The sequence below is a fragment of the Crassostrea angulata genome, chromosome 7 (genome assembly GCF_025612915.1).
Source record: "Crassostrea angulata isolate pt1a10 chromosome 7, ASM2561291v2, whole genome shotgun sequence".
NCBI lineage: Eukaryota > Metazoa > Mollusca > Bivalvia > Ostreida > Ostreidae > Magallana > Magallana angulata.
Window position 1 is genome coordinate 9,965,835 of NC_069117.1, and position 23,245 is coordinate 9,989,079.

General features: G+C 34.4%; 1 protein-coding gene across 2 annotated transcripts; it reads right to left on the reverse strand.

The window, feature by feature from the left end:
- Positions 1 to 4,876: 4,876 nt before the first annotated feature.
- LOC128156069 (uncharacterized) lies at positions 4,877 to 21,742 on the reverse strand. 2 transcript variants are annotated; one of them, XM_052818059.1, is made up of 14 exons: positions 21,470 to 21,742; positions 20,753 to 20,826; positions 20,307 to 20,382; positions 19,845 to 19,903; positions 19,529 to 19,671; positions 18,797 to 18,961; positions 17,432 to 18,526; positions 16,390 to 16,524; positions 14,494 to 14,635; positions 14,020 to 14,102; positions 10,860 to 11,017; positions 8,873 to 9,066; positions 6,154 to 6,291; positions 4,877 to 5,976 (listed from the first exon to the last, which is right to left on the reverse strand). In XM_052818059.1, the coding sequence occupies exons 2-14, from the start codon at positions 20,767 to 20,769 to the stop codon at positions 4,917 to 4,919; spliced, it is 3,465 nt and encodes a 1,154-aa protein (XP_052674019.1). In that variant the 5' UTR covers positions 20,770 to 20,826; positions 21,470 to 21,742; the 3' UTR covers positions 4,877 to 4,916. The 2 variants fall into 2 exon arrangements, with proteins under 2 accessions (XP_052674019.1, XP_052674021.1); XM_052818061.1 differs by lacking the exon at positions 20,753 to 20,826.
- Positions 21,743 to 23,245: the final 1,503 nt, after the last annotated feature.

Sequence of the window (23,245 nt, forward strand, 5' to 3'; positions counted from 1 at the left end):
ATATGATATTGTATAATGTGATATTGTATCATATAATACAATAAAGTATACTATGATATTGTATGATATAATATAGTACTATATCACATGATATTGTATCAATTGATATGATACAATGTTGTAGCTAATTTTATTGTATCATATGATACAATATCCTACATTGTATTAAATATGATACAATATCATACAATGCAATATCATGCTATAATATTATACAGTATAATATTGTGATGCATTATGTGATATGATATTGTATCATATATTATTATAATGTATCATATCATATCAATATCATAATATATTATGATATTGTATTATGTGATCAAATACAATAATGTATAACAAGATACAATGTCATATCATATGTTACAATATCATATTTCATCATTATGTATTACAGTATTTTATTGTAATATATGATATATATTGTACTGGTATCATAGGATGCAATATAGTATTTTATATTATCGTATTGATAAACATTGTATCATATAATACCCTATGAAATGAACATATGATTATTATACAATTTTTATTAAATGATATTGTTATACGATATTTTGTCAAAACAGTATCCATGTATATCCAAGATCATTAACTATGATTTTCAAATAATATGATAAAGGTGGTCTCATAAAGGTGATTCCTCAAAAAGGTGATCCCTCGTCTCGGTGAGCTTTGTAATCTGTTATTACCTATGTTTAAGAATCGGGCTTATATGCAATTGAATAGTGAACTGCGTTCTATCTAGAAAGCAATTCGCAAATCAAAATTTAGAATTCATATTCGGGACCTGAATTTTTCAGGGGCATCTACTAGTGGTATTTCACTACCACTGTGAAAATATGGTGATGCAGTTATCTATAGTTTCTGAGAATCGGGCTTATATGCAATTGAATACTGTAGTTTCATTGATATTCAAGGGCATCAATTTTCGTGGATAAAGTGAAAATCACAATATCAAGTATACGTAAATTAGTGGCCAATGAACCTATCAATACAAAATGTTAATTAAAATTGCACTTCAATGAATATTTAATTTCGTGGATCAACTAAACAATGATCCACGAAATTCATATCCTTATCTAGTGACATACTAGTAACTATATTTTTATTCATATGCACTGATAATAAATGAAAATAATATATATATTTCAAAGTACATTTTATTTATTTTTTATCCATGCTTGCGTGCATGCATATTTCAGCATGCGCAGTCTAATATTTCCGGACACGACTTCCTACTAGACTGTGAAACTTGCAAAGTTGCGTTAGCGCGACGGCGTGTTAAGCAAAGTTGTGTTAGCGCGACGGCGTGTTGTGCAAAGTTGTGTTAGCGCGACGGCGTGTTGTGCAAAGTTGCGTTAGCGAGACGGTGTGTTGTGTACATGTGTTAGCGCAATGTCTCGTTTATCTGAACGCGATGTCGCGCTAATGCAAATGGCCCTATCCGGACACCATACAGATCTCAAAAACTATAGATTACTGCATCACCAAATTTCACAGTGGTAGTGAAATACCACTAGTAGATGTCCCTGAAAATTTCGGGCCCCAAAAATGAATTGCGAACTGCGTTCTAGATAGAACGCAGTTCACTCTTCAATTGCATATAAGGCAAGCGGGCCCCAAGTATGAATTCTAAATTTTGAATTGCGAACTGCGTTCTAGATAGAACGCAGTTCACTATTCAATTGCATATAAGGCAAACGGGCCCCAAATATGAATTCTAAATTTTGAATTGCGAACTGCGTTCTATAGAACGCAGTTCACTATTCAATTGCATATAAGGCAAGCGGGCCCCAAATATGAATTCTAAATTTTGAATGGCGAACTGCGTTCTATAGAACGCAGTTCACTATTCAATTGCATATAAGGCAAGCGGGCCCCAAATATGAATTCAAAATTTTGAATTGCGAACTGCGTTCTATAGAACGCAGTTCACTATTCAATTGCATATAAGGCAAGCGGGCCCCAAGTATGAATTCTAAATTTTGAATTGCGAACTGCGTTCTATAGAACGCAGTTCACTATTCAATTGCATATAAGGCAAGCGGGCCCCAAATATGAATTCTAAATTTTGAATGGCGAACTGCGTTCTATAGAACGCAGTTCACTATTCAATTGCATATAAGGCAAGCGGGCCCCAAATATGAATTCAAAATTTTGAATGGCGAACTGCGTTCTATAGAACGCAGTTCACTATTCAATTGCATATAAGGCAAGCGGGCCCCAAGTATGAATTCTAAATTTTGAATTGCGAACTGCGTTCTATAGAACGCAGTTCACTATTCAATTGCATATAAGGCAAACGGGCCCCAAATATGAATTCTAAATTTTGAATTGCAAACTGCGTTCTATAGAACGCAGTTCACTATTCAATCGCACAAAATTTTGAATTGCGAACTGCGTTCTATAGAACGCAGTTCACTATTCAATTGCATATAAGGCAAGCGGGCCCCAAATATGAATTCAAAATTTTGAATTGCGAACTGTTTTCTATAGAACGCAGTTCACTATTCAATTGCATATAAGGCAAGCGGGCCCCAAATATGAATTCTAAATTTTGAATTGCGAACTGCGTTCTATAGAACGCAGTTCACTATTCAATTGCATATAAGGCAAGCGGGTCCCAAATATGAATTCTAAATTTTGAATTGCGAACTGCGTTCTATAGAACGCAGTTCACTATTCAATTGCATATAAGGCAAGCGGGCCCCAAGTATGAATTCTAAATTTTGAATTGCGAACTGCGTTCTATAGAACGCAGTTCACTATTCAATTGCATATAAGGCAAGCGGGCCCCAAATATGAATTCTAAATTTTGAATGGCGAACTGCGTTCTATAGAACGCAGTTCACTATTCAATTGCATATAAGGCAAGCGGGCCCCAAGTATGAATTCTAAATTTTGAATTGCGAACTGCGTTCTATAGAACGCAGTTCACTTTTCAATCGCACTAAATTTTGAATTGCGAACTGCGTTCTATAGAACGCAGTTCACTATTCAATTGCGAACTGCGAACTGCGAACTGCGTTCTAAAAACCGATTGCCAGATGGCGGTTCGTGTTTGCAGTGGCAACGGAAGCAAATTAAAAGTGGGGGGGGGGGGGGTAAACTATACTTCCAAAAAAGAAAATTCTTACCAGCCAAAAATATTTTTTCCCAAATCATGAAATTCCTAATCCGTGGGGTGGGGGGGGGGGGGGTAAACTATACTTCTTCAAGGTAAATTTATGAACAATTATCTTTGCTGCGAGAAAAAGTGGGGGGGGGGGGGGGGGGTGGGGTGGGGGTGGGGGTTGAACCCTCTATGATGCTTTGTGTCTAATGATTAGGTCTTACTTTGCAAAAAAAAGGGGGGGGGGGGGGCTAAGCACCCCCTAGCCCCCCCCCCCCCCCCCCCCCGGTTCCGACGTCTATGGACTTTGAATACACATTCCTTGTTCTTATTGTCGACTAGCTTTAATTAATGTTTCCAAGCCTTACCTACAGTGAGCAGAAGAAATTCAACATGCAGTTTGAATGAACATGTATCGCCAAAGATATTCACACCCAATTCCCTAGGAGGCAAAACCATAAAATCTTAATCAAAGCCACCCAAAAGGCCCATAAATGACAAAGATCATATGTTGACTTAATTATATCGAATTTAGGAAATAATTTATTTTATCCAAATGCTTCTATTTTGCCATCGGTTATTTTATCAATTAAATGTCAATTTTCACATTTTTCATAAAACGCTGCAACTACTTATACATTGTATTAGCAATTTTTTTTTATTAAAAAGAGGCATAGTAAACTTACAAGGATTGGATGGCGGTGGCCAATTTTAGACTGTATTGTTATCTTGAGGAATAGTCCGGTTCAAAGTTATAAGAAAGGAAAATGCCTAAATTCGTACCAAAATTTATGTAATTATTTCTTTACTAAATATCTTCACAAATCATATCTGAAAATGTTAGGTATGACCATCCCGCCAGCCTCATAAGTGTAGTAACGGAATCACCCTCAATCCAGCGTTCTTAAAACAGATAGTTTTCAATATTTTACAATATTTAGTTGAAGAAATGGGATTCTATTAAAAAAAAAACCCCACGCCTCATCTTTGACAAAGAATGTCTCACCTGACACTTTAGCACTGAAGCGACGAAAAATGCGCCATGTATTGCTTATTGCACTGGTCAAGGATAATGGTATAACATGATGAAGGTAGGATATTTTTCCATGCCAGTTCGTATAAATTATTACTTAACATTGTTTCGCCATGGTATGCGATCAAGGTATAAAAAAAGACGCAGTTAAATTTGACTCTTCCATTTGTATCTTTAAATGAAGTTTGGTTGAAACAGCTTTAACATTTTTAACTCAGCAAATTGAAAAAATATAAAATATTGAAATAAAGAGAGTAGGAATAGCCATATTATATAAGCATAAACTGTTATCATCGACACTCAGCTTTGTAAAAGTATTGATATAATTTCTTGGAAACTGAGCAAATAGAAAATTAAGAATAATGATATCAGTGTTAAATGATTATTGTTATATGTATCTTGAAATATCCAATAATTTTTTAAAAAATAAAAAAAGAATTTTCTTAAAACTAAGCTAAACACACAAAAATCACTGAATTCAACAGGAAAGGTAAAAATATCTTGTTTTCAATATATTGTATAAGTGTGATCTACTGAAAGATGAGGAAAACAGGTATGACAGTGCAGGCATAAAGAGATACTCTTTATATTATCCATGCAACTTTAAATAAAGTGAAAGTACGGTAAACCAGTTCTTAAATATTGATCAACTAAACTGAAATAATGGGAAAGTACAGTACTGTATACCCTTTTGGGGAATGAAAAAAAAGAAAAGAAAAGAAAAATTTCATGAATAGGAGATTTAATTTATTAAGTTATTTACATTTAAGACAACATGCTTTTGGTTTTCTGCAAGGCAAGTTGCAGCTTCAAGATATTTGCGTCCAGAGTAGCAATCCCCTTTTTAAACGTCTTCTCATCAACAGAAGAAGATGAAGGAGACCTTCCTGATACACTTGAAATATTATCGTCATCAATAGCACTAATGGAGTTATCTAAAGCTGTTCCCCTGTATAGCCGGTCCTGAGGAGAGAGCAGAGATTTCTGGGTAATTGAATGTTGGGTCAAGGAAGATTGGTGTGAGGACGGTTTTTGAGGTGAGGAGAAATGAGGGAGTTCACTATTTGAAAACACTGATGTTTCTGGCTGACTCAAAGATCGCCGATGAGGTTTACTTCTTGGAGTTACATTTGGTTTAGATACATCACTTACTTCAAAACTTTCTTGGGTTCGAGATGGATCCATAGTTCTGGAATGGGTTTTAAAAGTTGGATTGGGGGAATTATACTTTTTGAAGTAATCGGTAACACTGTATCTTGATTCAGCTGCACTGAATTTTGATTGTGTATCCAAATCTGACCTTGTCTCTTCATGGTGACCGTATCTTCTACTACTGTTTTCATATCCACTTTTTGGAAATGTATCCTCCTCTTCAAATCGAAGTCTCTGGTTCTTAGCCATGAATACGTTGTCACTTCTGTCATGTTTCTTTAGCATTCCAGTCAAATAACTACCATCTCTTCCGTAATGAGTTGTGTGTTTTATAAGTTGCTGTCCATTGTTTTCAAAATGTTTTCCATCTCCAGATAAACTTCTGTGTCTCTGTGATGGTAAGTTCTGCCTTGTGTTCTTACGAGAATCAAAGGTCTGGTATTCCACCTCAGTGTCAGACATGCTGCTTTTGTGGTCAACTGGTGCCCCCTCATCCAGGTTGTCAACTGGATCCCTGTCCTCACCAAACTTTCTGCTGCCAGATTTAGTTGGATGTTGTAACCTGTTGTGTGTTGCCAGGGATTCTGCTGTCAAGGCAGATGCCCTTGTCTGGGGTTTATACACATTGGAGAGGGAGTGAACTCCAGGATCAGACAAAACACTGCGCTCCATCCTGAAAATGATTTTAAAATCTCATCATCCAGGTTAAAACTGGCACATATCAATTTGATGACTTACATATTTCTTGCATGATCAATCTACGAAATGATTGTTCCATGGTGTATGTTTATTATCTTACAGAGATCTTTTACAGATATGCTGTTTGGAGTACTTTTGATAGTGTAGATACCCTGTTATCTGTTTTCCACCCAGTATATGAAGCAGACGCTGCAGACTGAAGCTGTTGTTGGATATGAATGAAGTGTCTCCCCCTGTCCTGCTGGCCTCAAGCTCCTGAAGGACCTGTCCAACAGCCTCCCTCAGAGACCTGAAATATGTTTAATTTGTTTCATCTTAAGGTATCTTACTCTTCAATATGGTTGCTTCAAGAATTTTTTAAGAAGTGGACGTTTCTTTCCCTGATAGAGTTATTTTGTTTGAATGAGCTGTCTCTTTGCATAAAACATCACTGGAAAAACAATTCTAGTCTCGTTTTTATAGGCTCTTTCAAACACAATACCATTCATCAATCAATATACTCAGAATAGGACATACCATAAGTCTAGAACTAGAAGGACTATTTGGCAGGACATAACAAGAAATATTGTAGATTCTTAATTAAACGCAAGGAATTAATTATCACGTAAATATCGCGAGAAGAACATCTCGTAGATTTTAAAATTTTGCTTTTAATTTTTGAACAGTGTAAACTTAATGAAACTATGATATAAACTGGGCATTTGCGATTTTATATTATGCGATTTAATGCAAAACAATTGAATTGCGGAATGAACTACTTGCGTAAAATAAGAAATCTACAGTTGATGTAGGATGAAATAAATAACATATGACATGACATTTTCTGGAGGAGTATTGAGGACCACATATGATACCAACTTACCAAGCACATTGAAGTCATAACTGTAGTTACAACCACTTTACTATTACCAGATACTGTAAATCAATTTTATTCGCGGCGACTTTATTTCGCTATTAAATGCCAATAAACTGGTTCACGACGACTAATGTTCGGAACCAAGCCTTATCCAGACCTGTATTGTTATCAAAACAATAGACAAAAGATTGGTTCGCGGAAAGAAATATTTGCGACGACAAGGCTCTCGCTAACCTCGCGGAAATTTCTCTCACATGAATAAAAGTTGGTTTACAGTATGTCGTGAAGAAAACATTTCTGTTATTTGTGTGTTCTTCCACTTTTTAAATGAATCCCATCCATCTGTCTAATACGTCTATCAAGTCCAACAGAGTCAAAACAAAAACAAGATCAGAAAACATAATTTCTAATCCTCTTGTTGTTGAATCTGATTTGATCATAAACAACCTGAATCCTATTATCACTACAAGATTGTTGAGACCACAGACACCTGATTTGTTAAACTTTTCCCTTTATGAAAAAAACCTCCAAAACCTTGTAGTATAATTATAGTACAAGAATGTTTTTCAGTTTAAAGAGAAAAGTTTAAAAACATCAGGTGCCTGTGTTTGAGTCTGGCAAGGTATCTTCAATATTTAAACCTACTGCAGAGATGATAACAAACCGTAACTACCAGTTCATTGTATATGCTGCTCAACAGATTAAACCTTTTATATTTTGACAAAGTTGATTTTAATAGTAAACCAATATAAGTAAACTGAGAGCTCTCCATATTTATTTTTCTTTTTGATTTGACTTACGGTATTTTTTCAGCAAAAGCCTTGATTGCTTAAAATACAGAATATTAAAGCTTGATTTATCTGTTTTTTCTCTTCGGAAATGTTCAATGTCCGAAACCTATGACCAGCCTGGCATATGCCTCCTGAACTGCTTGGTAAGGGTATGTGAGACTAACAGTGGTTTTGTTTAGTATATTTACCCCAACCAACAGGTACAATATCTAAAATCACATGTTCTAATTTATTCAAAAACAGGATATAAAGGTAGTGCATGCTCCTGTTGATTGTCTAAATACAGACATTGATTATGTCTGTTGTGTATGCAATGAAGGGCTTTCTATACAATCTCATTAATTCAAAGAAATAGAGTAAATTAAATTTATGTCTAATTTCCTACCAATCCTCTGACATCTGCAACATGCACAGGTGCATTCTTTCTGAAACCATTTTCAAAACAACAAGTTATAATGGTGCTAAGAGCAGGATAAATTTTTGATGGGCATAAAATAACATATATATATATATATATATACATTATATCACTGTGGTTGGTTTTAACATGTATAGAATTAGATATAAATACTTATCATAATTTTCTTTTTCTTTTTGCTGATGTACATTTGTATATATCTACTTTGGTATAACTTCAATGATGGTATTTTATTATGACCTTTGATATTGTAATTTTTTCGTAATAGTGTAAAATGTGTCAGAATTCCAGAAGAGAAGACATTTTAAGTTCACAGAACTCGATGATAAAGTTCTATGCTGAAGTGAACTTTTATTTCCACCTAGTACCAATGTGAAATTCTTTTCCATTGTTAAAAAGGTGTACAATAATCGTTTAATTTAATTAAATCTTGGTCATATTGAAAAAAAAATATGAATCATCTATTAATTCAATTCTTGCTTATAGCAATAAGCATATAGCAGTATGAGTGTATTTCTCTGAATTCTATTTTGCTGCAAAAACTTGCTTTTATGATGTCTGCACTTAATTGTATCATTAGATTTTATTGGGGTAAAAATTTCTCAACTAAGGAACTAATGGCATATTAATATTATATTTGTACAGGATGACAAAAACGGGATTTTGCTTAAATCAGGGCCTTTAAATAGCTTGATCATAAAATATTTCACAACAAAAAACTTCCACATGAAAATTGCAGCTCATTTTGTTTTAAAGTCATGTGAAAAAAATCAATTCAAAATTTTCAATTTTTTTTTTTACTTACTCTACAACGTCTTTCTGTTGTTTAATTTCCTCGTCTCTTTGATGTAGCGTCACTTGTAAGATGTGATTTTCCCTCTCCAAGGCCTCGTATTGTATGCGTGCCCCCTTTATTTGCCTCTGCAAACTGTCCAAGTCATTACGGAATTGGTGAGCATCCTGAATACATTCTTGTCTAATTTTTAACTCCTCTGTCTCCTAAAATCATAGGATGAATTTCAGTTTTTGGATAGAAAGGCTGTCCTAGGCTGGTTTAAGAATTATTTTGAAATGTACCATAAAATTCATAAGTTTTTTCATATATCATGATTGTTTGCTAACGGTTAATTTAATCAAGTTTTAGTATGCATGTATAGCAAGAAACAAACAAGAGGCCCATGGGCCACATCATTCACTTGAGCAACAATCACAATAATAAAATCAGCTTTGCAGTCGCATACAAAACACCTGGACAATACAGTAGAATATTTCCTGTGTAAAAAGATTTTGATATTTTTCTCCAAATATTCTAACATAAAACATTGAGCCAATTTTGTACTATGTTTTTATAGTCATATCACATACTGAGCATTACAGAGCTCAAGAATATCTTAAACAACTGTTTATGTATATGTAAAACTACATCATACTTTGAATCTCTTGTGAGGCCCAAGAATTGCTCAGGGGTTCATGTTTAAACAATTAAGAATCAACAATATGTCAAAATAATTGCATATAAATAATGCCATATATTATACAATATGATTTTTTGAAAATAATTTAAAAAATTTTCCTTGATAAAACTACAACCCTCTATTTTGGCTTCACCGTACCCCCAAAGATGATAACTTTGACAAACTTGAATCTACACTATCTGAATTTGCTTTCCCACAAGTTAAAGCTTCAAAACTTGGATTTTTGTTTATACAGGATCTACATGTACATGTATTATACTTAATTGTCCAGATATTTTGTATTATGTCTCCATTAGGATGATTTCATGACTATTGTTGTACTGGTGAGTGATGTGGTCCTTGGGCCTCTTGTTTATTTCTTACTTCTACTTCAATTTTTAGAGACAACCATGTAATCTACATCTCAGAATATAGTTGTGTTATAGATACAGATGGGGTGTAAATTAATCAACGAGTATTATTATACCTTTTTTCACTTCTAAGATAGAATGATTAAGCAAAAAATTCATAAATGTGAATAAAATCAACTGTTTTCCTTTTGGTACCAAAAGTCTGAAAAAACTAGTCACTAAAAAAAATTCCTCTTTGCAAGAAGAGAAAGGATGGGCTTGTTTTATCTACACTGAAGAAAACAAGCCCATCCTTTCTTTCAACCATGCTACAGGAAATAAGATCTTAATTCATTTAAAATAACTAATGATACACTGCTTCTATTAATAACAAGGTTATCTTTTTAAACAGCTTATAAAGTCAGCCCGTGGAATATTAATTTTAGGTCAAAGTGAATACACCATCTATAAAAATACAAGGTTCATAGTTTCCTGCACAATAATAATATGTGGGTGTACATTTATAGCTAGCACAGTATACTTTTAAGACTGTAGGGTAAGAGATATACATGTAGGTGTGCAGCAGTGTACTGGTACATACAATGTATGACTGCAGATCTACTTAATAATTAGACTTGTAACTTTGCAAAGATTGCTTTCTGAATGTTAGAGAAAATATATATGCAGACCATGGCTGCAGACAAAATCCAAGGCTGGCTGATAAGCAGTTTGACCTATTTAAAAACTGACCAGTTTCATAACTTCCAATTTCTCTAACACAGAGTGTCTATAATTCCTTCCCAGAATTCCAATTTACACAAGCCTAATGGAAGTTTCATCCCAACTTAATAAGTCAGCCCGCGGGCTGACTAAACACTTGAGAAGTAATGCATTTTTGCTACATCTATTTTGTTATTAATCATTTTGTATTGTCATTCCTTTATTATCTTTAATTGTATTAAGAAGCGATAAAGAAAACTTGTTTTACCTTTTCACTGACTGAAGCTATAAGTCTACTCCTTTCTACTTTCATTTTCTGCAACTGAGTGTGCATGTCTTTCATTTCAGTTGCTAGTTTCACTTTAAATTCCTTTTCTGCTATAAGTTCCCTCTGGAGTGCTGTGATTTTCTTTTGTGACACAGAATCTATAAAAGTAAACAAAGCTTTACATGCACCTGATTAGACATGCCAACTTAGCGATACCCAAGATCTGAAATAAACTTTTATTCTTACACTAAACTGGTACATGTACTTTAATATAAAAATATTCAAATTGTTATGACAAAATATTTAAAGTCAGTAACTAAAAAACTCGGACCTCACTCAATGAATTCACCAAACGAGAGGCCCATGGGCCATATCGCTCACCTAAGCAACAGCCATCATAAAATCAGCTTTATTGAGTCAAATACAAAATATCTGAAAAATTCAGTATAATAGATCCTGTATAAAATGATTTGTTGCCCTATCCCAACAATGAGAATCATAATTTGAACAAACTTAAAAACCCTGTCACACCAAGCTGCGTCCCCACGGCGTGTTCACGGCGTTGTAAAATTCATGGAATTGCTGTATAGGATCGCAAGGAAAATTCAGAAAAAATGTAGTTTTATTTGAAAATTTTACAAGTGGACGGCGTCCTGACGGCGACCGAGGCATTCTTACGGAGCTCACATGGCGTGTAACTGCGTTTTCACCGAGTTCTACTTGGTGATTAACTGCGCTCTCGCTGAGTCTCCGCCAAGCGCTCATGACGTGCTAGGAGTTTTTACTGCACGTCCACGGCGTGCTCTGCGCGCTGACTGCGGCCACAAGACAGTCTTTACTTCTTAGTAGGTTAATATTAATTTGTACATTTGTATGGGAATCAAACAAGAATTTACAACCATCTGATGTTAAAAAATATTACTATCCATACATTCCATTTTACTTTGAGTATGTTTTATTGTTTGAAAAATGTTCGAAAATCTTGTACAATCTTATTAATAGAAAAGATATTATACCAAGTTCCATTCAGAAATGGAACACTGAACTATCCATGCAACTAGAAATTAATGTTTCTGTTAAAGAGTTCTTTAAAGTATGTTTTAAAACAAGTGCTGATACCTCAGTACAATGGCTTCAGTACAGAATTCTTTTCAGAATGTTGCCTACAAAATACTATCTTAAAAAAATCAATGTAAGCACTGATGATTGTTGTTCTTTTTGCAAAGAAGATGTAGAAACAATTCATCATGTACCGTATTTATTAAATGTTTAGAAATACTGCCATTATGGAATAAACTCAGCATGCATATCTATTGTAAAACTACAAATAGAATTGGATTTAATGTTAATAATGTAATATTTGGTGAAATACCTCTAAATCAGGGTAACAAAGTTGTAAACTTTATAATTTTGTATACCAAACAGTATATTTTTAACTGTTTGAAACAAAAAAAGATCCCTCACTTAAAGGGACTATTACAACATATCTATTTCAAATATAAGGTTGAAAGATACATATCAATTAAATCATGTGAAATGTTAAAATTTGACAAACAATGGTCAAACTGGAAAAATATTTTTGAAATTTAATTTTCCTGTAAACAATTAGAATGTGTTTCTGATATTTATGTGTGCAAGTGTATGAAAGGGTGTGTGAGTGCCAATAAATATTTGGTTTGTTTCTTTGATTCCTTGTAATAATTATGAAAATGACAATAAAAATTTAATAAAAAAAAAAAAAAAAAGAATTTACAACTAGTAAATATATGACTAAAAATTTTGTTGATTTTATGAAAAGGTACATTGTAATTGAAACAGTTATTTCTAAATAATTTGTGAAGGACTAGGACAAAACTTTTAGTAGTCAAGTCTACAAAAAAGATCCGATATAGTTGTTAGAAAACATAGAAAAGATTTGGAAACATCAGAACTAAATGGCATGAATTCCATCTAAGTCCATGGTCTTGGAATATTAGCAAATGCTACTTTTTACATAGTCTTCTACATCCAATTGATAATTATTACATCGCTTGCTATTGTACAACAGCCATTTTTCGAGTTTTCGTGGTCTTGATGACAATGCACTAGAAACGCTGCGGGAGAGCGGAATAAACGAAGAAGAAACGTCACGAGAGCGCGATGAACGCAGCAACAGCTCTTTGGGGTTGCTGTGTGAATGCAGCCAAATGAAAAAAAACTTGTTCAAATGCTGTGGATGCGCAGTGAGAGTGCAACAGAGACGCAGTGAGATCCCAAAGGACTCCGTGAGGTCTCCGTGCAAGGGCAATTGACTTATCACTGCATCTGCACTGCGATTAGCTGCGTTCCTTGAGTGCGCCTACGGAGCTCTCATGACACTGTTTGAGATCTTGCGCCACTGTCACGGTGACCTCACTACGCTTTTACGACGTATTTATGAGAACGCAGAGCCAAGGCGCGTACTTTGTGCATGTTCAAAGTGTGCGCCGTCGCATGGCATTCTTAAATCTTCAAGGTGATCCTACCGCGATGGACGAAGATGCCGTCGCGTTGTTACGGCGCTTTAGGAGACTCTACTGCGTTTACCTTGGCGTTTTACGTTATTTAAGGAAGCAGCGGGATTGCCGTGAGGACACAGCTCCCGGTGTGACAGGGGTTTTAATCTACACTACCTGAGGATGCTTTCACACTAATTACAGCTTTATTGGCCAATTGGTTTTTGAGAAGAAGATTTTTTTATTAAATTTTTCTCTATACATGTATATCATAATGTAAAAATTTGATCCCACCTTGTGGTCACACCCCAACTTTTGTGATCAGGATGTTGAACAAACTTGAATCTACACTACCTAAGGATGCTTCTACACAAGTTCAATGATTCATATTATCTTCCCTTCATAGGATATATGTCCCCTTATTTGAACAAACTTGAAAGCTCTTCCCCCTAGCATGCTTTGTGCCAAGTTTGGTTGACATTTGCCTAGTGGTTCTAGGGTAGAAGATGAAAACGTAAAATGTTTGCTATGAAACAAAAACGACAGATAACTGACAAACTTTGACCTAAAAAACACTTAAGTCTTTGGCTCAGGTGAGCTTAAAATTCAAACATAAAGGAATAAAGCTGATAAACAAAAACTCTATTGAGAAGAGATCTAGAGAAGGAGGAACTTTTTAAGCTCACCATCTGGTTTAGAAAGATCCTTTTTAGCTTCAGTTGGTTGAGTTGGGGTTCCTTTTGCTTGTTTGTTCATCAAACGTAGACGTCTACAAGAACAGTAGCTTTGCTGTATCATACAATGGTATCACATTTTTGTTTACAATGAGTCTAAACCTAGAATTTCTATTCCTATAAATTATAATTGAGGGTTACTTCAAGTTAAATTTCTTACAAAAATAATTGTTTATTGCTGGTATTTCACTATAAATGTGATAACTATATGTTAAAGAAGTAAAATCCTTTTCTGTGACATAAAGAGGCATATCTTTTGTTTTTGTGGTGCTAAGCAGGCACGAGTCATCGACTCCCCTCTAGATGGGATGTCGGTTCATTGCAACTTAACTCCCAGTATAAGGCAAAAGCAGTAGCCATTTTCAGTTAGGTGCTTCACATTTGATTACAGTACAACAAATACTTATTTCAACAAGGCAGACAAACCTTCTGAGCTGAGCGTTTTCACTGCGTAGAGGCTGTATGGCTAGATCTATCTCTGCCTGCAGACTAAATGTACTCTTTAACTGAGGGATAGTCTCTAAAGTGTCCTCCACATCCTTCACCAACCGTTTGATTTCTTTGTCCTCTGAAATATTCCAAATGTACAGAATATTCAAGTTTCATCTAGCACGTTATGAAAATTTGTATGCACACACTGCTGCATTTATGAGACTGTATCTTAAAAAATCATTATTTAATCTTTTATTTACATTTTTAATTCTTGACTTGTCTGCAAATGTGATTTATACCTTAAAATTCCAATCATATCCTAAGAGTAAGTTCATATTAATGGAAGAGCCACTGTAACAGCCACAAGTGTGAACTTGATTTTCACTTGTGATGTTGCTGTTTACAGCTTTTTTGTGTAGTCATAACAAAACTCATTATTTTACTCTTTGAGTACCCTGTGTGTATTACAGTGTTATAAATGTCGTAGCTTTCAACACACTTTACAAGCTAAAAATATGTGGAATGTAATTAATATATTAGTCCATTGTCATGCATTGTGTCTGGAGCAACAATTTCAGCTTCTTATCTGAAAATACAACTGAAGGCTAAACTTGACCACATATGGTCTGAAGTATCTGATGAATGTTGAATTTATAATCCCCAAATGCAGGGACCCCAGGGGCCAATGCTTTGGGGGGTGAACATTGAAAATTATTGCAATCTCTAAAAATCTTCTCTAGATCTACTACTGAGCATCAACCACTAAGACAAGCTGAGCAGATGGTTAAAAAAAAATAATGATGAGCAAGACAGCTTCTACCAGTCTTCATTTTGAAAACGGTTATCATTATTCCAGTAGACATGCAAAACAATGCAACTTTTGTATACAAATATCCAAAACAGGCAACGCCCTTGAAAAAATCATTTATCAGTCTTATAATAATAACTGCTGTCATTCACTTTTTTTAAGCATTGCAATTTTTCTTGTGTGTTCAATTTCAGACTTTTCTTTAAAATAGATTTTCATCAATAATATACCCTAATGGTTCCATCTTTCAGTAAACCATTTCTGTGGCCACAAATTCAAAGTATCCAAAATTTGCAGTCTTCTTTATTTCATTACATGCGTTGATATTTAAGGTTTTTCTAATTGATCAGCTTTGTTTAACCTCATTTTGTATGTTATGACGTCACTGATGCTCTTTTTATTCTAATTAATGTTATATTTAGGTGTAGATTGTTTTATTTAGGGCATCGTAACCACAACGATCTACCCCCTGTAACCGTGTGCATTATCCATAATATATGCAAAGTGTGTCTGCCAATGAGATTTTCACTTTTACTTCAATCTTTTTTAGGCTTTATGTGACACAAAATGTATCAGCTTTTTAGTTCTGAAAATATCAGTGTTTTAACTGGTACTTAAAAAAGATTTTTGAATTTTATAGATGCATTTTTATCTGATAATTAATTTCAGCAATTAAAAGTATAAATTTCAAGCACAGCACTGTTAAGGTCAAGATCTACTATGTAGTCTTATTGTCAAAGAATCAAGGAATATATCATTGCACATTACCATAAGTCATCAATAATGCGAGAAAATGAAATAACTGCTGCTGCGATATTGGTTAATGAAGGATGTATCTTTAAGTAATACAAAAAGTTTATTCATCTGCCATACTTAGAATGTTTATAAGACACTGTTTCCTTTGATAGTTAAGGAATTTCATTCTTTTCTTATTTTTTTTTACTAATTTATGTATCAAACTAATGTGATTCAAGACATCTTCATAAATCATAGAAAATATCTTGATCTTCCACGCACTGACTATTCACAAGTAATAAACAGGACATAGAATAGAGACGTAGATTCTGTAATTCTCATCTTACTGTTGATCTTCCCACACTCCTTGAGCTCTCTCAGACAGTATCGTAGTTTTTTCATGCCTGCTTTGGCTTGCACTCCACTCCATGGATTTGGGACATCACTTTTCACAGAAGACGTTACCAGCTGGGAACTATCATCTGCATGGAAATAATGTTACACAATGAACCCCGGGTGGTAGACAAGAAATTGCATAAGGCACAGGTGGAGGGTTAAAATAGAAAGATTTTGTTCCACATTGAAATGTCAACTTGTCTACACATGTACGTCATTCGTCTGTCAACTGATGCTCTCCAAGATTTCGAAATGCTAACAACAATTTAAAAACTCTCCAAGTCTTGAAACTCGGACTCTCCTTCAGCTTTTTTTTTTTTTTACAGAATACATCAAAAATTGTTGCATCTCCTTGATGTATCTGACACAAGATTTTAATTAAAAATTCAACATGAATTGTAAAAATTTGTTTATATTGTTGATAAGCAAGTTTTGTGAATCTCCTGATATAAGGCATCATATATGAATATATATTATTATTTGATAATATAAGACTAAAAGCAATGATAGAGTTTTATAAAATTGCAATTGTTTCTGATTACCTTTTCATCGTTATGTTGTTTCTTTTCCTTTTATCAATGTTTTTTTTTTTTAAATATGATTCACTTTAATAAGACAAACAAAAATTTCAGTAATTAGGAGTAACAAACATTTATCAAAGATGTTGCAATTTTAGTGAAGAATTAAAAAATAAATTCATGAAAGGTTTTGCTTTTTTAGTGCAAAATCACAAAAGCATGTGAAGATTTGTTAAGTTTTGGGAGGCAAAATTGGCATTTCAGAAGTTGCTAATCATTTAAATATGTGTACATGTATATACATCTCTGATTATTTTATTATAGTATGATCTTAACCTACATGTGCCTATGAACTCAAATATGTATCTGTGAAAAGTTTGCTAATTATGTGATTATTTCATGTACCTGTACTATAAAATATACATATACACAATTTCATCATGTACAATATACATGAAAGTTAATAATAGCTTACCGTGGGATATTGCTGACTTTTCAGATTTTTGACCTTCAGTTTGTACAGAAGAGTGCACTGAAGAGTGGCTGTTTGCTGGTACCCCTGTAGACATCAACTCATTAATCTGGTGGCCAGTATCTGCCTGTTGATATAAGCATCCATCGTCTGTCTGTGTTTCGTGACTAGTTTTACTGCTGCTTTTAGATAAATCCTTCACCGGGTTGTCTTGGATGTGGAAATGAACACTCTTTGAGCTTGATGAACCTGAAGAGTTCTTGGGTGTAACCTGCCGACTGCTTTTTGGTGAGCCAGAGCTGAATAGTGTCCGAGGGGTATCCATCGACTGGTTCACAGAGCCTGTGATGGTCGACAGGGTGTCATGGAGATTTGGGCCTCTCTCCATCTGATGATCATCAGATAAATTAAGCTGCGGAATAGTAAACGGGGGAGTGTCTTTTTCTGGAACAACAGTCTGTGGGAGGAGATAACTCCCTTCATATTGGTACTCTTGCTGGTTTTCTGGTACTGGAGAGGGGTATGACATTTGTCCACTTGCATACTGCTCAAAAAACTTCCACCCTTGAGGTACCTTTGGGGCATCAAAAGAGTCAAATGCCTGAACCTTTGAGGCATAAGGCCCATCTTGAGGTTGTTGAGGTACTTGGGACCTCAGCTGAAAGAGGCCATTCTGCTGAGTGTACTGGGGAATTCCAGACTGCTGAGGGGGAATACCCACCCCTCCTGCTGGCCTTGGCAAGTTGACATAACCTGACCTACTAGTATCTGGGGTTGTCTGATTGTCTGAGAGAGCTTCAGCATTGTGTGATACAAACTTCTGCAAACTAGGAGCATGCTCTTTGATTGGAAACTGCTGAAGGCTCTCAGCATCACTGTCATTGCACAACCCTATTGGCACAAACCCCTGGCTAGAAGTTTGTGTGGCTGGTACTTGTGGATTGCATGGAGTAAATGGCATCTGTGACATGTCATTGCTTATGGCTGCAGGGGCCTTCAGAGGAACAGCATGGGCTGAAGGGAATTTGAATGGATGACTGGTGCTTTCTGAACTCCACTGATGAGAAATGAATCCTGAACATGAGGTGGGACATAAGTCTGAAATTTTATAATGTAACTATGAAAAAAAAAATCAGTAAAATTTCACAATTTGTACTCAATCTATTTAACTTCTAGTCCTAAAAAAAGAAATCTCAGGTACTTTAAGAATATTATTTTTTAATTTTGAAAAAAAAAAAAACTATTAAGAGACATTATATTTTAAAGTTCTACTTCTGTAATAAAGAGATTTATAATGTACTCTGCATTTATCTAAGTCTGCTTCAATAAGACATTTTGTAAAGTATGATCTTACAGAGAAAGCCCTACCCTTGTTAGCTGCCACATTCTGAGAGGCCAGCACAGTTTTCCACAGGGGTGAGGAAGTGTCCCTCTCTGGAATCATCTGCTGGTCAATGTCAACAAACAATCGGTCAGGGTCAGGCGTAGAGGACGATAATCTTGTGTTAAACTGTGTATGATGATCTACAGCCTCTACAACGAATAGATCTAACTTTAATCTTTGCCTAATCATTCTACCATAGTAGTGAAAAAGGTACTTGTACATACAGTCAAACTTCATTATCTCGAACTAAATGGGACTGTTTAAAAACTATGAGATATTCGAGTATTCGAAATATTGAGAGTAAAATACTTTTAAAAAAAACTGGTTGGGACTTACAGATCACTTCGACATATCCATTGTATTCGAGATATTGGTGTTTGAGATATCGAAGTTCAACTGTATATAATACTGGTTAATTAGATTTCTAAGTTACATGTATATATTTTGATTTTAATCTAGAAAACTAAATGAGTACTTTTTTCGTTGTGCATGTATGAATAAAACACCCTTTAGTCTCTATACATTCACTTCTATGCCACTGTTGAATATGTAGCAGTACTAGTAACTAATCTCAATCTTTCATTTTTTAAAATTCCACTTTTATTTAAAATTAGCTTCACATATTAGACAACATGTCATTTCAGAATTATATGCTAGAACATTGGATCTAAAACCTCGAGAGGTTTAAGCACAGAAAGAAAGATAACTGCTGTAACCTGTTTTCCTTTTCTCCGTGAGCTGGTTCAGCAGCCTGACACAGGTTTCTTGAGTTGAATCCTCAGATAAGCTGGAGTACAGACTATAACCTGGCTCAACATGTGGAGCAGGCTTAGTCTTCTTTGGTGCCTTGGTGGTGGGTCTATTGAAGTAAAAATAAAATATATTCTGATACTTGTACACTCTATGCTTGCAATGATTTATACTAAGAAAAACAAATCTTGTCTTTTTCATTGATGGCACATTATCCTACATAAAAAATATCCAATATTGAAATTTAAAAAAAATGGAAATTTTTCTATTTTATTTTGAAACCTTTTTCCTGGCAGTGCTTTGATTTTTGGTTTAACAGCAATTGTTTTGGCCTTTCCAACCTGAAAATAAAGCAATATGAAAACACTACAGTCTTAAACGTAATTCTAGTAAACAAGAACCATGGGCCACGTCTCTCATCTGAGTACATTGTAACAATGACCTATTACCGTAATCAAATTATCTTTACATTATCTAATTCACTAAACAAATACATGTAAAATCATTTCTTAAAAGCATAATTATAATTTAATGGCTAGCTAAACTTCAATATAAAGATTAGACGTGTGCAGTGATTTAATGGGAAAGGTTAACTTGCCATATATGCGGGTATAGGAAAAATGATTTAACAATAAGCTATTGAGAAACAGTACTTAGAAAAAATTGGTCTTAAATCAGTACTGGTACATATTATTACATGTATTGCAATCAAATAAATAGCATGCATGATATAAAATAATGTACCTTTCCCTTATCCACAACTTTACCATGACCTGCTGCTGATTTTTTGACAGTTCCTCTCTGTTTCTTTTCCATAGTTCTGATAAAAAAGAGTAAAATATGAATTTAAGAATATACAGCTTTAAAAGGCAGTACATCAACTTACCAAAATGACAGATTTACTGAAATGACACCTGAAATTACTGCAAGGGATGACCGCACACTTGCGCCAACAACGCATCCTAACGCAAGCAGGGAGTGCCGCACACTTGCGCTAGAAAGGTCAAAACACCAGCAGGGATGACCACACACTAGTGCTCCACCACAACCACCACCAATACAAGCAGGGATGACTGCACACTTGTATTAATGCGATACAGAGCAGGGATGCCCGCACACTCTGTATCGTAGGTTAGTTCACACGAAGATTAGATAGAGCAGTGATGTCCACACACTCAATCTAACCGTACCTGTCTAAGTTTGACATCAAACAGTTGTTCTTCTACACGCAATTTATTGACACTGTCCCTATATATGTGCCGGCCTAAAATAATTCATAGTATTTTAAAATAAAAAACCAAAAATAAACAAACTATCTAGACCTAACCCCAAAAATACTTATACATAACTTATTTACAAAGAATATATATTATTGTATAAAAAAAATAATCATCACACTAATTGGTTATTATTGGAAAGAATAAATATCAAAAATCAATAAATCAAAGGTGAATAACTCTTGCTAAAAAAACATTAATAAGCTGCCTGCTTCAATATCATATTATAAATTTATGTATTTCAGGAAAATGGTACATAACAAAGATACCCCCCCCCCCAATTAAATATATTATCAATTTGAAGTAAAAGAATGATAACTCTTACAACAACAATAATTATTTAATACTTTTATAAAATAAACTATTGAAAAGGAAAATCAATATGCTAGAAATTCCTAATTAACGATACATGTAGCTTTTTTTTGGGGGGGGGCTGATTGGGGGCCGATTTGGGGCCGAAATTCAGCTGTAAACTGTAATACACATTGATACATGTACAAGTATTCTCTATACTATATTAACATGTCCATTGTTAATTATTTTGAATTTATTTACCTTATCTCAAATTTCGAATTAAAGTCTCGTCTGTGTGACCCTTTATACTTGAAAAAAAATTATAATTATACAAACCCGTTTTTCTCTTCGCTCAGCTCTTGCAGTAAATATTTGTCAACATGGTCAAACAACAGTATTTTGACATGTCCAAACTTGACGTTTAATCACATTATTAACAATGCAGTAAATGGGTTCCAAATGGTAATCTCTGGAATCTCAAGTATTCGTAATTTACAGTTAACTTGAGAACAATTACTTTTTTTCTCAAAACAAATCAAACAAATCTCGTGATGAGAAGCCGACTGTATCTCATCACTTTCGAATTTCGCATCACTTGTAAACTTCCGGTTTATTGGTCTTAAGCATATCGAGGTTCGAATTATTCGCATTTGTACAAAGCGTTTAATAAAGCGTAAACTGTCCAAACTAGCGTATGTTCGTAAAGATTGCCTAGCTATTGATTTTCTTTAAATGATAGAATAGTTTGGGTGGTCAATAAATTAATCATGATATATAACAAAACTATTGTTCGATCTTTCTGCTCTTTTTTTTCGTACGAAGCCCAGGGAGCACATTGCTTACCTGAATTACTCGTTGGTCTTAAATAAATTTAGCAGGGTAGATTTTTTATTAAAAAGATTTTCAAGTTTTTATGTTTACGTGTACATGTTCTGTTCTTCAAGTAACATTCAGACCTCTTTTTTTGAAGAATTTTTGCTTTATTTGTTCCTTTGTAAAAATCAACTTAAACCACCCCATTGTAGTCCTATCCTATTCTATTCTTTTTTGGGGGGGGGGGGGGGGGAGGGGGGGGTAAATTTAAACGGATTTGAATCTATACTACATAGGGATGCTTCCATGCAAGTTTCAGCTATTCCAACCGATTAAAGTGGTTTTCGAGAAGATGTTTTCTATTCCGATGACTCATATGTAAAAATATTTCTGCCTCTTACACACACACACACACACACACACACACACACAAATCAACATGCAAATTTAAGTATATAAACTGTCTACATGCAAGAAAATGTCATCATAATTGTAAAAAAAATTTGTTTATGTAGAATTGAATAAAAATACACAAGAAAATCAGTGGAGGCAAAAATGTTTAGAAATTTAACAGTCGGTTAAAGATGTTGCCGTAATTTATATATAACTTACCGATCTATTAACTATATACGAGATTTAAAAAGTCAAGTAAAACATACTAAGTTAGACTAAAGATATAAAGGAAAGATTGGGTATTACAGTCATAGAATTTATCAATTTTGATAAAAACAGAAAGATATGGAATCTTGTTTGGCATTAATGTGACTAAAGGGGCCAAGCTCGTGTTGGCAACGTTCGTATGATTTAAGAGTTCCTTTGATTTTGACAGTAAAGAGCGGTTTAACAATGAGGATTGTTTTATGCACATGTCACAAGAAAACATCACCAGACTAGTTACGTTAGACGTTAATATCACCCTTTGAGTAGAGTAACTTTAAAATTGTTGCTGTTATGCAATAGAAGATGTACCAATGAGCTGGGATGACACGAACATCAATTTAAACTATGGTGTTCTTTTTAACTGAATAGTACATATGTAAGCATTTAAAACGATGGCGATTTAATATATAAAGAAGTGCTTCCTTTTAGATCTAACTCATATTTCTCAAAATAAAAAAATGGCGTCCAATGAAACAACAATTGCGACTTTTATGATCAACAAGGTTGGGGGGGGGGGGGTAAGATTGTTTTCAGCGTGCGTTTATCAAATATTATCATTGACAAACACAGAAGATTTTGGGCTGATAAATGTTGATAAATACTTTAAACCGAAACGTAAACACTAATCTGTGTTGTGTT